Source organism: Sinohyriopsis cumingii, chromosome 4, assembly GCF_028554795.1.
Source record: "Sinohyriopsis cumingii isolate HCF-2022 chromosome 4, ASM2855479v2, whole genome shotgun sequence".
In the NCBI taxonomy this organism is placed as follows: Eukaryota; Metazoa; Mollusca; class Bivalvia; order Unionida; family Unionidae; genus Sinohyriopsis; species Sinohyriopsis cumingii.
This window is the reverse complement of record NC_142964.1, coordinates 6,761,252-6,777,471: the sequence shown is the minus strand read 5'-3', so window position 1 is coordinate 6,777,471 and position 16,220 is coordinate 6,761,252. Positions and strand designations below refer to the sequence as shown.

The following is a 16,220-nucleotide window of genomic DNA, read 5'->3' as shown; positions in this document are numbered from 1 at the left end:
GATAAATAAGTTATTATTTTATTTTCAACAACTGGTTTTTAGTGTTCCTATATCCTTTCCTAATTAACTTAGTCTTGATATTCAACTTATCTTTACCTATCTATCTACCTTATCTAAACTTCTAAAGTGGTAAGAATATTAAGAAATTTAAATAAATTCTTAAAGTTTTCTATTTCTGATTATTCATATTTCTGGAGAAATGAGTTGTGGAAAAATGTGTAACAGAAAGAAGTGAAACCAACAAATTGAGTAAAATCAACAAATAATTCATGTTTCTAAGTTATAAAGAGAAAATAAATTAGACACTGACATTATTGTGAATTAAATCCCCAATGGTCCTAAAGGTCCTATCATAAGCCCAAAGGTATACAATGTTCTAAGAATTCCAAGTTTTAGATGTCCAGATATACCGAGAGTCTTGAATGTCTTGATGTACCAATATTCTTAAATGTCCTGGTATATTACAATGAGTCAGTATAGAATGTCTCTGAATGATTTTTAAATAATCCCAAAGTAGTGTTTTAATCCAAAAAGTCAATGAGCACTTTGTAATTCCAATTAATAATTTAAATAATTCCCTTCAATAAATATCTAAACAAGACTATAAATGATTCCACAGACTGATCATAAAACAGGTAATAATAATTGTTTACTAAGTACCATTTATATACAAATGGGTCATTGAATACCAACTCACCCAAAATCCATATTTATGTTATCATGGCCAATTGAAGTGGGGGAGAGGTAGCATAGTTTTTTTCACTAGCTAATTAATTGGCTTTACAATGGATGGTTTTCAAATGCTTCAAACATTTTACCACATAGATATCAGGCTGAGGGTAATGTGAATCTGAGCTCAGATTTTCAATATTGCAGAATTTGTAGAGATATACACTTCTAAAGTTGGCATTTTGTTTATTGTGGTTTATTTTTAGTCATACTTTAAAGAGGCACTACTACCTGGTCATCCATCACAAACAAGTAAGATCTTATTTGAAAACTATACTTATTGGCAATTGTACCAAATTAATCTAATCTGAATCAAGTTCATTATTAAGCTGCACATGTGGCTCAAACTTGAGACAAATCATAAAATGCAAAAATAGTGACCTCATAACTGAGATGGTTTGATCATGTGGGCAATTACCTAGCATAATGAATGTTTTATATAACCAAGATACACTTCTCCCTTGATAACTTGCGCACATAGGTCCAAAAACATAGACCGCACTATAAGTGAGTGCATGAGTCATTACTGGGCCTCCATAACAATATGAAATGATGCCATCCTCACTGGACACAGAGAAAACCATGAGGTGGGGGGAGCAAACTGGTCTGTTTAATAGCTGAATACTCATTTTAAAACTGCACTGGGAATAACTGTCCATAAAGCACTTTTTTTAAACAAGTTATTTGCTTTATTTAAAAATTACCTTTATTTTCAAGCTGACCAACAGCTGAGAGATCATTAACATTATTTCAACTGGTTCCAACAACCGTAAAGTGTACACTGCTTTATGTTGTTGTTGAGTAGTCTGGTTCCCTGATCTATGTGCTCCCTGCTTTGCTCTCTACTATACTAGAATGCAACGCAAGGAGCATAGTAATCAGGGAACCAGACTACTTACTGATTCAAATTCACAAACAAGATCCCTCTTATTTAAAAAAAATATAAAAAAATAGAAACTTAATTTGTAAACAGCCTTCATCATCAAAAGGCAATTATTATATTGTTCTATTAGTAAAATATTGATGCAATAATTTCATTGCAAGTAATAGTGAAATTTCTTCTCATCTGTGAGAAAGCTTTGAAACTAGCTTCTCATTAATAAAACATATCTGTGAAACAATTTTTTGTCATCAAGTATTCACATTGCTTGGTTGTCAAGCTATCTTTGATTACAGTTGTAAATGAGTATGCTAATTTAAGGTAATTTAATTATATTATGTTTACCCCCCCCCCCAATTTTTTTTAAGTGATCAACTGATCACATAAAATGAGTTGACATGACAATCAACCAGGGCTGCTAGCTCTTAACGCAGGATGGATTTGCATACCTTTTAACTTTTTATTTATTCCATCCCCTTCATTTGATAAAAAACACTAATTAACTTGGTAATACAGTAAAAACTGCTATGAGCGACCTTTGCTATGAGTGACTACCTGTCATTTCCAACCATAATCGTAATGCATGTAACAATTTTATTATATAAATGCTCTGTTATGAGCGACAACCTGCTAAATGTGACCAGTGACTGCGATGTCTTGGCAAAATATGCATTTCGACACTGCTATGAACGACCGCATCACAAAAACGAGGATAAACTCCACCGACCTTTATTTAATCCCTATAAAAACAACTGCTCATTCCATTCTAAATGTAAAAAAAAAAACAATTTATAAAAAGGCTGGCTACCAATGTCTGATTTTTTTTTGCTATGCCTATACTATTTTATAGTTTCTGTCATAAATCAGACTAAAGTATATGTATATTATTTCCTAGTCTGGTTCCCTGCTTCCTTTGCTCCCTGAGTTGTTGTCTGCTATTCATATATGGGAGAGCAACGCAGGGTGCATAAAAAGCAAGGAACCAGACTAAATATTCCCTCACTTAGCCTGCTTCTCGGCCATACCATAGGACCCGGCATCCTTATCAATGACCGTATAACAAGAACAGACACCAATGACCTATATGTAATCAAGTGTGACAATGACCTCTTGATTAGTAATGATTGACCTGATAGAAAACAAACAAAAAGAATATTTTTAAAAAATGATTGTTGCTACTGGTGATAAATGCTACAGTCCATAAACCAGGCTAATGTATATGTCATGAACTGCTGTTGTAGTGCCAAAGTTGACATAGTGGTCACGTGTATTGTTTGTCTAAGGAGTTAATCCGTACTGCCGGGGGTGAATAAGGTCATTGTCTATTAAAACAGCAAGAGAGAATCGTTTGCATGATTCTAATGATAGTGTTCAAGACTTGTGATGTTTGTTGTATTCTTGCCCCGATATTAAGTGATTACATCCCAATCACAAAGCTGTCATCTATTCAAGTTGGTGTAACCGGGTTACACACTTTGCTTTTAGAGTAATTCCTGTATGTCATCTCTGAATGAAGCCACTGACTTTTGTCTCTGGATGAGATAATTGTTTCTTTTTATTTCAATAACTGTTAGATATGCAATGCACATGTATATATTTTTCATATTTTCCCACAGCCCAGTCAAAACTGTCGTTATGCTTGATATTACAATTGAGCACTAATAATTTTAACACCTAGAACCTAAATAACAATGGACAAATTTTAAGGTTGGAGCAAATAATTACTGTAACTGCAAGAAGTGAAAAAGAGCAGACCACTCACAAAAAAGTGGTTTAAACATCAGTAGAACAAATTTAGGTCGTTATTAAGGAAAACGAGTAATTCAGAAATGATTTCATATGCTAAAATATGTGATATTCAAATGTAAATGTGATTTCATGTTTAAAGATTGAAGTGTATCTTTATTGCTATATTGTTTTTAGATAAATGCATACAAAATTTTAGCAAACATTATTCAAAAATAAAAGAATATATATACAGTGATTGTGGTTATTTTTCTTGAAATTGTTCTGAAACTGGACCTTGGAAACTGGTCTTTTTGTACAAATCTGCTATGAGAGACCATCTGTCTTGGGAGACCACTTTTTATTGGCAGAAGGGGTGGACTCTCATAACAGGTTTTACTGTACAAGGAGGTCAGCTTTAATTCAGTGCAACAATACAACAAATACTTACTCAAATTAGGCATCAAAACATCGTCAGCACTTAATTTGGTTCTAACAGAATTCTCGCGGACATAGCTATTACTGTAGATTGACATATCTCACGTTTGAATACAACAGGATACACTGCATTTATGATCATTACACAAAAACTGAACTGAATGATGTAACACGCATTTCACTTGATAAAAAAACTTATTTAATTGGTATTTATTTATTACAGTCCTGCCTCAAGCAGGCATTAGTGACATTTCTATTGATCGAAATTTCATTGCATACTCTTATTTACGGTGTCCTAAGACTGTTGTTAGGAAAGAAATGTTAACAAAATACATGATTCTTATTAAAAGCTGATAAGTTCATAATGTTTATTCAAATTTCCAGGTCATATAAACTGATTTAGATGATAAAATGAGCGATATATCAAGGTTTCATTTACCAATTTTGATCGCGATTTCATCTTCAACAAATAGGGGTCAAATTATTGGTACTTTCTAGCAAAAAGAAAAAAGGATTCATGACTGACCCCATGTCATAAGCAGGTTTGTCAGTTACCAGGGTGCAGGTTAGTGAGGGATTGGTGTACATATCTTACCTGTATTTGTGCCAAATTTCAACTATATGCCTCAATGCTTTCACCCTTAAATCATTTTGTATCTTGCTGCTACACCAAAAGGTTAATAACATCAAACATCAGCAGCAAATTTTTTTCATATCTGAAAGTTAACTAACTAAATTACTGATATTGGAAAGAAATACAAACATACCTACGTCAGCTATGGGAGCATTCACAGTTGCACATTAATCACAAAAGTCCTAGCAATTTCTCTTTATACTGGCTGCTAGACACAAAAGAGGAGTGCTAATCCTGGACAGGTACTTTTGAACACAGATCCACCAGTGTAATGAGATTTTACTCCCACTGTAAATGACTTGCAAAGACTTTAATGCAAAACTTAAAAGTAGAATCTTAATGTTGCTGCTGCTGAAATCACTGCTGGAAAAATACATACATGACTCACCTTTTTTCAATGCAGGCAAGACAAAAAACATACACAAAGATAGTTCTTTAAGTACATGTATCTTCAGTCAAAACATACCACATCTGGATTATTTCTGTCTGACTTTTTCAGTTGCTCTGTGTCTTTTCTCCTTTTATACCGATGTTCCACTCTTGATGTGCCAGGAACTGGATGGTCCTGACATTGATCATGATCATGGTAGGGGTGGTGTTGGTCACTTTGTCCACCATGATGCCTGGAGCTGTCAGTGTAATATGAGAGGTCAACTTGTGAGTGAAACTCATAATGACCACTCTCACTGTTATAGTAAAAATAGGTCCCAGTCCTTGGATCATAGTACAGTGATTTTTCCTATGGAAAAAAAAAAACAACAAATAATTCTCTGATGGGCAGATTTTTTTACATTTCTTTAAAAACACTTTTGTTGCCTGAAGCCACTTTTTACTTTGCTAATGATCCAAGTCTTCAACCTTAAGATTATCACACAATGGGCAAGTGAAAGTAGACAATGGTAATTCTGATGTGGAAAAGTAAACCCCATTATTGTCTTTAGTTTTAACCCTAGCTACAACAAGTTATTTTCTTAAAATGACATAAAAATAAGAAACTGTACAAGTAGAAAGAAGGAGCTTGCATTCAAATCAAAAATCAGTTGCCTTTAAATTTATTAAGAAAAAAAGGAAGGGTTCTAAAGAAGTAGTGTCTAACCTGGGCATTATGCAACGTTGTGGATCCCCACTATAACTGACTTAATAAATCTTTTACATAAACATTAACAAAGATATTTAACTTTGATGACACTGATGCTACCATAAGAGTGATACCTATGCATTCATGTGATGGAGTAGAGTGGTCAACTTAGAATAGATCAGGAGATTTGCAAAAATTGGTCTTCAAATAATAGAGGATTTTCATCAACCCGATTTTCAGCATGCAAATGGACCACAATGTCAACTACTGAACAAATTTCCTTTTCCTATATTTAAATATGCACCTCGTCCTTTCACAGTAACTATTTGCCTTTCATACTGTTCTTATACACAGCAAAACCATTTTCATCTATTCATAGTAGAGCACTTCTGGATTGTATTTATGGCAGTCCTCATCATTGTTGATCTCAACACTTGCTGCTGAGTCAACTTTGGGAAGTTTTTCTTAAAACTGACCTTACATGAACTAAAGAATGCATATTCATGTCCGTTTAAACTTGATTTCATCCTCTGAAATTCACATTTCCAATCATTATTGTTCTAAGTGTGATATTTCAGTTGTTTAGATTATTACAATTTAGCATTGGAATATAACGCACTTAGATACCAAAGCCAAACCGACCTGTTTATGCTACTTTAGCTCTTTAGTAATCATTAATCAAACTATAATCAATTAATGTCTTTAATCCTTTCCAAATTAAATCAAATAGCTGATAGTTCTAGACAAGTTCAAATACCAAAGTCAAACTGACAATGCCCAAAAAATCCAAACAATGTTAATTGTTTTATGCTAAATTAGCTCTTTATTACTTGAACCATAATCCATTAATGTCTTTAATTCTTGCCTAATTACTATTGATTATACATAGTATAATTCAATAATTACTTACGGGTCATTGTCTGTCTAGCTAGCAGTTAAAGCTGTCATGCTGAGCATGCCAGTTCAGTCATTTCATCACAGGAAGTCTTTACCATAAATATAATACGTTGGAATAAAGGTATGGAGAATTTTAAAAAAGCATACTTTGCAATTTTCTGTAGATTTCGATGGGTGACAGCAAGGACAGGAGACAACACTCCTCTTGGAAGGAAAATCCTCCCAGCCTGGAGGTTCACATGTACACCTATGTCTTTGTATTTGATAATGCTAATGCTATACTTAACAGAATTTAAAAATAATCCATTCCTCCACATCCAGTCTGCATCCCTGATAGTAAAAATTGACCCAGAGGCCAATGGTGACTCTGTATCTGAATTTGTCTTTTCATACTCAGTAAGAAAATATACATGTATATAATTATAAGGCTGAGATCTCATTAGCTTCTAAGTTATAACTCAGAGGCTATCTCCCAACCCCTTAGCTCCATCCCCTGGGTGTGAAACAAAATGTAAGAAATATAAATTGGCAATGACTGTAAGTCCTGAGACACTATAAGTATTGGGAGACCTTAAATTATTTTCTAAAGTAATTTTTTATGACCTATAAATGTTGGGACACAAAATTAATGCAATTTTTCCATGTACTGTAAGTCCTGGGACACCATCAACATTTTTTTCTTCTGATTGATCAATGTATTTTCTCAATCATAACAACATTTTTTTCAAAAGTGACAGAGGTTGTTAAAAGACTATTGTCATGAATTATTACATGGGACTGTTATAAAATGATATAATTTCTTTTAAAAGTCAATAAATATATTCCTCTCTTTCCTTATTATTTCTATCCAATTTAAAATAAGTTTTTATTTTGTACCTAAAAATGTAAATATCTAACTTGTTAAAACTGTTCTCCCAATATGACATGAATGAACAACAATAGCATTGGTTCAACACTCACATTTAGTTAGCATGTTTACATTACAGTGTCACCAGTGAAGATTTTAACATGCACTAAATGAAGTACATCCCATGGATCTGAATTATAGGCACAACTGTGCTAAACTTAAATGATACTTACAAAATACAATAAAGGAGTTTCAGAAATAATGCTTTGAAAGTAACTGTAATACTTTAGACACTCCAACGTAGTTTGCTTTCATGTAAGCGACTGTAAATAAGTACCTGTTTACTTGACTGGTAATTGTGCCATTCAACCGAGCATTTGTACATACTTTAATTGATTGACAATGATATTCAATGGTTAGGTAGTCCCTTATAATTTTTTTGGGGTGGGTGGGTCAAACAATTTATTACTGCTATTAAAATGGGCATCTTATCCTGCTCAACGCGCTTTATATTTTACAACAGGTAATTTGTGTGGATTAATGTTGCTGAACAAACAGTTACTGGCATTGCTGCCAGACGAAAATCCGTGTTTTCCCTAGCCCGTTTCATGGTTCAAACACTTGTCTGGTCTCCTGTCAGAAAATAAAAGACAAATCAGCCAATTATAAAGAAAAGGAAATGCCAAGACAACCAGCTGTCCAAAGTCAATAAGGTAGAATGGATACTGTATCGGAAGTTATGAATTTGTGTTATGGTAATCCAAAGCACAAACTAAAATGTATCGATGAAGATCAGTTATGTGAATATGCTGTATGCTGGTTATGTGACTTGTATAATTAAAGATGTGTCATTTCTTATGATTTACATCACTTTGCTGGATTGCTTATATCTCTGAAAAACGGTAAATGTTGAGTGCATTGGTCAAAATAAATAGCAATTGATATATTTTTTAAACACAAGTTGGAGGAATGAGATTTGGTAAAAACAAAAGCTGAATAAAGCAAAACCTGCATCTAGTATTTTTGGGAATAAACAAGGATATATAATTTGCACCATGTAAGAACTGTTCTGTATACTATATATAGTACGGGTCTCCAGGTAAACTCTAGGCTTCCTGTGAATTAGTTAAATATTTTATTTACCTTTATTTTATTTCATGCTGGAAAAATCTGAAAATATGTACATGCCAATAATAACATAAAAAAGTCAATGAAGTTTATAACAGTTTACTGAACAAGAGTTGGTCAATGCTGTGTGCAGTATGACGATCTTTCCAATTTTGTCTAAACTTTTTTAAGTTCATGTCCCAAGACTTACAGTCATTATGGTATTAACAATGTATGCACATTCTAAGACAACCCTCAATCTCATTTAAAGCTTGCAATTCCCAATAATGAGTTGTGTAATTTATGTTAATTATGAAACAATTAATTTACAGACATTTATAATATAGATACAAAGTGTCCCCCAACTCAACCCTGAAGAAACTAATCAAAATTCTACACGTGTCCTAACGTGCATATCTACAGACTATCCCAAATCTTATCCCAAGTTTTCAAGTCTCTATCTTTAACAGTGTAAATTGAGTTGTGTAATGCAATTAAGCATGTCCAGATGAGCAGTATCACTTGATAACCAGGTTTTTGAGAATATATTGTGAAGAAATAAAACCATGTATGATCACATTACTGTACATTTTTATAAAATGACGTTCTGGTTTGATGTCAAGTAGACCATCTATTTCTTACATGACACACAAGACACAAATTTTGTTTCTGATCATGAACAAAATAATGGTGGTGACAAAGATTAATATTTTCAAAAGTAGCACTGTGATAAATAAACATCTGAAATTTATGCAATATCATAAGATTTATAAGAAATCAAATGGACAAGCTTATTAAAGAATGTAACTAGGCTGTGATCTGTTTCAGACAGTCTTTAGTAAAAGAGGAGTTACTAAGTCCTAAAATCTGTAAATACTTAATTTTTCCCTTGTTTTTTCCCCCAGTATCTCTCCAAGAGAGATGAATATACTCCCATTCCAGCATTATAATAATCAAAATACAGTTGTCACAAGCATCTGTAAATCCTTGTAGTTGCCACACATGTCCATTGGTAACAAAGTTTGACCATGGCCAGCAGCCAGTATCAGACATTCACAGACTATTTTATAAAATGAAATCTTATTCCTTTTCTCATGCTAAACTTTGCAATTGTAAAATCGAATAATTTCAAACCCATTATCTGACAAAACAACTATCGGATGGCACTGCTTTGTATGAAATGTGTCAGACTACCTTGAGCATGGCTCATTTTACTAATCCTAGTATCCCACATCGATCAACAAAGCAGGTTAAGATATAAACTACCATGCATGGGAGATGTCATTTGTACTGCTGTGCATATTGTAATACATCAAACAGAATCTCCACCATAAACTGTTAGCATTACTAATTAATGCCTCTGTGACTTTGTTTTAAATTCAAGTAATAATCCATACCACAGAAAAGTAAATAATGATGAACCAGACAAAAACAATCACCCCAAATATGTTGGATAGTGTAAATAGCCAATGAGCTAGCATTTACCAAACAAAATGACAAGAAAGACAAAGCACTATATGTACATTGAAGTCATCATAGATCTTAAATATACATAACATGCATTAACCATCATTAATAAGAAAAAGCAGCGATTATGAGGAAAACTTGATCCTACTAGGTCAAGAGTTTTCAAATGCAAATGAATAAATCAGTTCTCTTGGCTGGGATGCAACAAAACACTGAATGCAAAGCTTTGCAGGTTATGTCAAAAATGCAAAAACAAGGAGTATCACATTTTTGTAAGTTGGCCTTTGTTGACCATGTGACATGCAATGCACAGAGACCTGCCAGCTTTACAAGACCACAGTAAGTCAGTTGATATTTGCAAATTAAACCAAAGTGTACTGCTATTGTTTACTTGGAAAACATGCATTTGAAATGTTCAGAAATGTGTTCTTATGCAGCAAAGACATTATGTTGAAAAAAAAGGTTTGCAAAGTACACTTAGGTATTACTTACCCCCAGTCCAGTTTCTGAAACTGTAGTTGTAAATCCCCCAGAGCTCAATATTTTTTTGCTAAATTTTTCAACTGGACATAAGTGTTGCTTTTTTAAAATTGTCATGTGGCAACAGCAATCATATCTCCTACCATGAGACATGCTCAGATCAACACAACATAATGTCCACTCTATGTTATTGTCACCATTCCTGTTTTCTTACTTCTTCGAGAATTTAAAATTCCTTTTAAACTTCTTTGCCAATTGTTTTAACTTTCAGGTAGCTGAATGTCTCTTCATGTTCAAGAGGTTTTTGTTAGTTCAATCACATTTTTGAGAAATGCTGTAAGCAGCATCTTGATTATTCAGGCATTCTGAATGATAAACATGGGTAGATAAAAGTATTTGAGGTACTCCTGTAAAGCTGGTCTGGTTTCTAGACCAACTCTATTGAATCTAATAGCAAGTCTGGATCAGGTTCAAACCTGAGGAAGCCAATTTGACCACAATGATAATTTTGGATTTTTTAAAAAATAATCTGAAGCCTATAATTTAAAAATCATTTCAGTATATCTTATTGTCAAATTTTAAGGTTTGGTAGATCTGCACACATACACTTCTTAAAAGACAAAATTGTGGCAAAAAATAACTCTCTTGTTACTATGTTCGACAAAGTGTAAGACATGGCAGATGCGGTTATGACAGTTCAAAATACCTATCAATACATGTACCTTTTCTGCAGTGTAAGCTATTTCTTATCCAATTTTATTACTTGGCACTGGAAGCTCAACATTCTAGAAGAAAACATGTCACACAGATGCAGCATAGGAGTCTAACGTTCAAGCATGAAAATTGGTGAAAATACTTCTTTTTAATGAGATACCTATTATAAATAAATAATTGTTTCAAGACCACAAATAAATTTAGGTATTTTTTAATTTGTTTTATTAATTTTTGAGTGAAAATATGATATGTCATTTTTTACAGCTTCATTTTAGTTATTTATTAGTTTCATTATGGATTAAAATGGTTGTAAGTTTGAACATTAGCTGGAAATCTTTATTACAGTCACACTAGCCACCCCCACCACCCCTGTTCCAACAGACAGCCCCCACACCACCAATGCAAAAAAATGAAAAAACGTTTTACAGCATATCAAAGATTTTCCAAACCTGATTTGCCATTAGAGTGATATAACCTGAGTTTCGCTAACAAGATGTTTGGATAAACTTACAGAATCATAGTAATATCCTGAATTGTGGTCATAATACAGCCCTGTATTTTCATCATATACAAATCCTGTCTGCTTCATTGCTGCTTCAGCGGTGGCCTTTAGAGTCTCAGCTATGGACATACTGCCACTACCAGTATCCTTGCCCTTAGCGTCATCTGTCTTTGCATTAATATGACCAGTTCCATCTCGTGTCCAGTCTGGCAGTGAAATCTCTCCTTTAAAAAGATGTACATCTACAGCTGTATAAGGAGTGGCTACTTTTGAGCCATCCTACAAACATATAAGACCAATTAGACAACCCTCTAATATTTACATAAATTAGGCTAAAAACTATATTTATTTTCTTACAGAATAAAAAAAATGAAAATAAGCCTGAAATTTGTTATAATTTAACATTACCAAAGTTCTTGTAAGAATCTATCTGATTAGATAATTTAAGTTTAACCATGTATATTCCTTCAATTAAAAGACAAGATGAAATGAATGGTGGTAAAAACAGTGCTTTTGTTTAAAAAAATTGTAAATTAGCAAAATGTTTGGAACAGATGGTAGAAATGACAACTTCAAGGCTAGACAAATTTGATAAAATTCAACTTGCTCACTGGAAAGCTGATATTGCCCTTGGGAGAATTGAGCTTGTTAAAAAATATGACAATATTGCCACAAAAATTAAAAAAATAAATGGTTTATTTTTTACGTTAACTATTTTTGTACTATTCTTTTTACTTAAATAATTTAAGTTATGAAAAGATACATCTATGTTGACAAATATGTTGATGAGAAAAAAGGGGCTTGAATTGATAGTTAAAGAGTAGTATGTATACAGAGAAAGAAAGAAAGAAAGAAAGAAATAAAAAGAGGAAGAAGATAGAGACACAAAAAGACTCATCTCTTGAACTACCGGTAAGATTGTCAAGGAAGTGAGAAAAGTTGTAATGATTTATTTTAAATACTGGAATGGTCCGAGAACATTTTTTGTATCCATATAATTATTTGCCAAACAGCTATGTACTGGTCTCCTGTACATACCATGTAACCAATGCATGATAAACACAAGTTGTGATGATACATCAGTAAAACTTTTAAAGATATCCACATGGCTGATCATTGGATGAGCCTTTTATTTCCAAGCACACCAGTAAGAGAAATCTCACAATTTATGCTGTTAATATTTATCGCCAAGTAATCTTGAAATCAGTGACATGTATAAAACCAGCCACCTAAATTATCCTTTGAAGCAGTGGACTCAAAATTAAAAGTACAAGCCTAAGTCGATGCAAAAATATACAAAAATTGTTAGTTTTGTAAAAGTGGACAGCTAAAATGTTATAATTTGTAAATAAAGACTTTCTGAGCCAGAAGCTAATGATAAGGCTAATTAAATCAATCTCTGACTTTTGCAATCAAGCATGATTAGACCAGCAAGTGCAAAGGACAGTATAATGGCCAGCATAATGTTTAGAGAGGAACCTATGCACTCACTGCCTCTGGCTTTGTTTGGAAGTCAATGAATTCCATATACTTTTATTGCTATTAAACATATCTAACAGAAAAAGATGTGTCACATAAGAAACACATTTATTCACTCCCAAATTCCCTGACATGTTTCACAAACCACGATTTTCAGTAATTTTAGCTAAATAAGATTTTTTTTTATTAAATACATTGTCTCATAAATGCACATAGCCCATATAAACAGTAAACAGTCTTGCTTATTGCTCATTGAAAACTAGTTACTCTGGTCAGTTTATATACCTGATTGCCATATACGTCATTGCAAATAAGTCAGTCAGAAATAAACAACTGCTCTTGCACAGATTACTAGGGTGTCAAGTATCCTCTGTAGGAGAACTCATTAGGCTAATCTGCATAGGTAAAAAACCAATTCATTTGGAGCTAACTAAATCATAGAGACACAAGCTGCAGAAACAAATGTTATTACCATCCATTTCCTTGTATGATAATGTTTAAACCAGCTTATTAAAGATATTGGGCTAGTCATTCCAGAGTATAAGAATCCTTGAAAGAATCACAAACTGAACATGATCTGTACTTTACTCTCTTTCACGTTGCTTTTATTTAAGTTTGGTACTGACTTCTTTGAAGAAAAGTTCTTTGTTTTTATTGAAGATTGTAGCTGGCTTTCTTTGATGAAAGGTGCATGCTTTATTGAAGTCACTGCTAAAGGCCAGCTTTGGAGAACCAAACAAATTATTGTTTCTTATTATGGCAGCAACATCAAATAATTGTAATGCATGACTTAGACTTGACTTGACTTTTTTTTCCATTTTTTTTAGTCTGTTCTCATAACAGTCGATGCTTCAAAGGTAATGTTTTCTTTGAAATTTCAGCAAACTATTTTATCTGGGTACATTTTTAAGAAAGGAAATGGCCATTGTTTGGTTGATTGTAGTTACAGTTCTTCCCTGCCTACTGAACAGATCAACAAGTAAGATATTGTTTTTGTTGTTGTTTTTTAACATCTGTGGTAGTGGAGTGATTCTGCCTTCCACTCATGCATCATAAATTTAACAAAGGGTCAACAGACTATAGAGACGCAGGTGTTCTGGTCTGATGACAAAGATTAGTACAGAAAATGTAGGTGTTCTGAAGGATTTAATTCTGAGTGGAAAGAAAAGGAATTTTACTTACCATCCACACACAAATGTCAGTCTATATAAATATAATTATTACTAATGAGCGGCTGAAGATCAGAGAAAGATAGATTATGAGATAATGCCTCATCCGGTTGATCTCCGCTACCAGAAATGTCAACAATAAAAAAGTGGATATCTCATTACATAAAGTACTCATGTTCGATGTCAACATAAGAGGATTATGATATAACAATGCACTGTTAAGATGGTTTGTCAATATGGACAAAGAAACTGTTTATGTAACAATAGATAAATTTCAGTGCATTTTATATCTAGTTTGTGGCTTCCTTTCATGGTGCCTCTGAATTTCTCCACTCCAAACCAATGGTTGTATACACAAGTTTAAACAACCAACAATGTTGACAAAAAAAAAAAAACACCAGATGATATATTTTGCTGCCAATAAGGAAAATAAAATTGCAGCTTGTGACATTGGTGAAGCATTGCATGATCCTAGAATAAAAAATTTTACACTTCATTTTTCATATATTTAAGAAGAAAAAACTATTTTTTTTTGTGTACAAGAAACATACACATACAATTTCAGGAGCCACGCCATGATCATCTTGTATTATTCATGTGCGATCTCTTCCCCAAAATGATAATAAACATTTTACTTTCTTTTTCGTACTTTTAAGAAAGAAATTTTATTCATGTGCAAGAAAAATACATGTATGTAAAATTTTGGAAGCCACGCTGTGACCATCACACAGTATTTAAGAAACAATATACAAAGAAACCTTACCAGCTGAAAACTTAAGCAGATCATCCTTATCCACTTGTACTGACACTTCTTTACGGTTTTTGGCTGCGTGTCTATAATTATGAAGCTCAGCATTCAGTTTTTCTACCTGGCTGTGGAGTTCTTCATTATATTTGTTGACCTTTTTCAGTTGATTTTTTGCCTTGTCTAATCGGGTGTAAACTTTCTCCAAATCACACTTGTATTTTGCAAGTTCTGTCTTTAAGTCTGATATATTTTCATCCAAGGAGTTTTCCTCCGATAACTCTGCCTTCAGATCTAACAGTAGTTCATCTACTGACTTGTCATTGGCACTCATCTCTAAAAATTAAAATGACCATTGCAAACAAAAGAATTCTTGGTATATTTGTATGCTTTATATTTACAGAGGGATTCATCTTGGGGATGGAACCATTCACAAGACCAAAACAACTGTCCATTATAATAATATGTGTAAAAATGAACAACTTTAAAAGCACATGGATGCCTTAAAAATTACTATATGGTTTGGATATGACTGTCAAAATAAGGTGATTTAATTATTTACATGTTCACGAGTCTTTTATTTGCAATTTTTTGTGAATTACCAGCATGTAATTTTTTTTAAACATTTCCAATTTCATGGACATTGAAAATGACAGAAAAATCCATCATATTATGCACTGTGTACCAGTACTATACTTTGGTAAATACTGTCCAACCAATTCTATGCCAAAATGAACCCTAATAATTTTAATCAGAAAATATATCCAGCAAAATAACAAAATGTCAAGCAGAATGAAATAAACCCAACATATAAACACATATTGATGCAATCCTAATTACACTTACTAATATCTCCTTAAAAACTATATGCCTTGTCAAAAAATGTTTACATATACCGGTAATTGTATAATCACATTTCATTCTTTGTTACAAGAGCAGCACCGGAAAAATCCAAATCCTGACTCTTCAGGACAAGATGGAAACCCAGTGCAAGGTAAGTTAAGTTTACAATAAGCATGCTCAGTTGGGTAAGATTTTTTTTGCACTTAATATCTGTATGTGCATTCTGTCTATACAACATCTATCACCGTCAGGATCAGTGCCCATGGTATAGCATACAAATTTGTTTTATTTATTTTAGCGATTACAGATAATTGTGGGGACCAAACATTTAGCTCTTTATCATGTAAATAATACTGGAAGAAAGCAACACATATTTGTTTACATCACATGATGTGATCTGCAAAGACAATTTCATCAAATCAATATCAAATATTTTTTTAAAACATAAATAACCCCCATTTTAATCATGTAACTGTTGGAGTGTTC

At 33.0% G+C, this 16,220-nt stretch overlaps 1 protein-coding gene across 1 annotated transcript in view; it reads right to left on the bottom strand.

The window, feature by feature from the left end:
- LOC149800575 (uncharacterized) overlaps window positions 1-16,220 on the bottom strand; it is an 88,244-nt gene that overhangs the window by 64,064 nt on the left and 7,960 nt on the right. The window contains exons 2-4 of the mRNA XM_089954522.1: window positions 14,910-15,227; window positions 11,508-11,722; window positions 4,873-5,145 (exon numbers count right to left, since the gene is read on the bottom strand). Coding sequence (XP_089810648.1) covers window positions 4,873-5,145; window positions 11,508-11,722; window positions 14,910-15,227 — 806 coding nt within the window. The remainder of the gene's footprint in view (window positions 1-4,872; window positions 5,146-11,507; window positions 11,723-14,909; window positions 15,228-16,220) is intronic.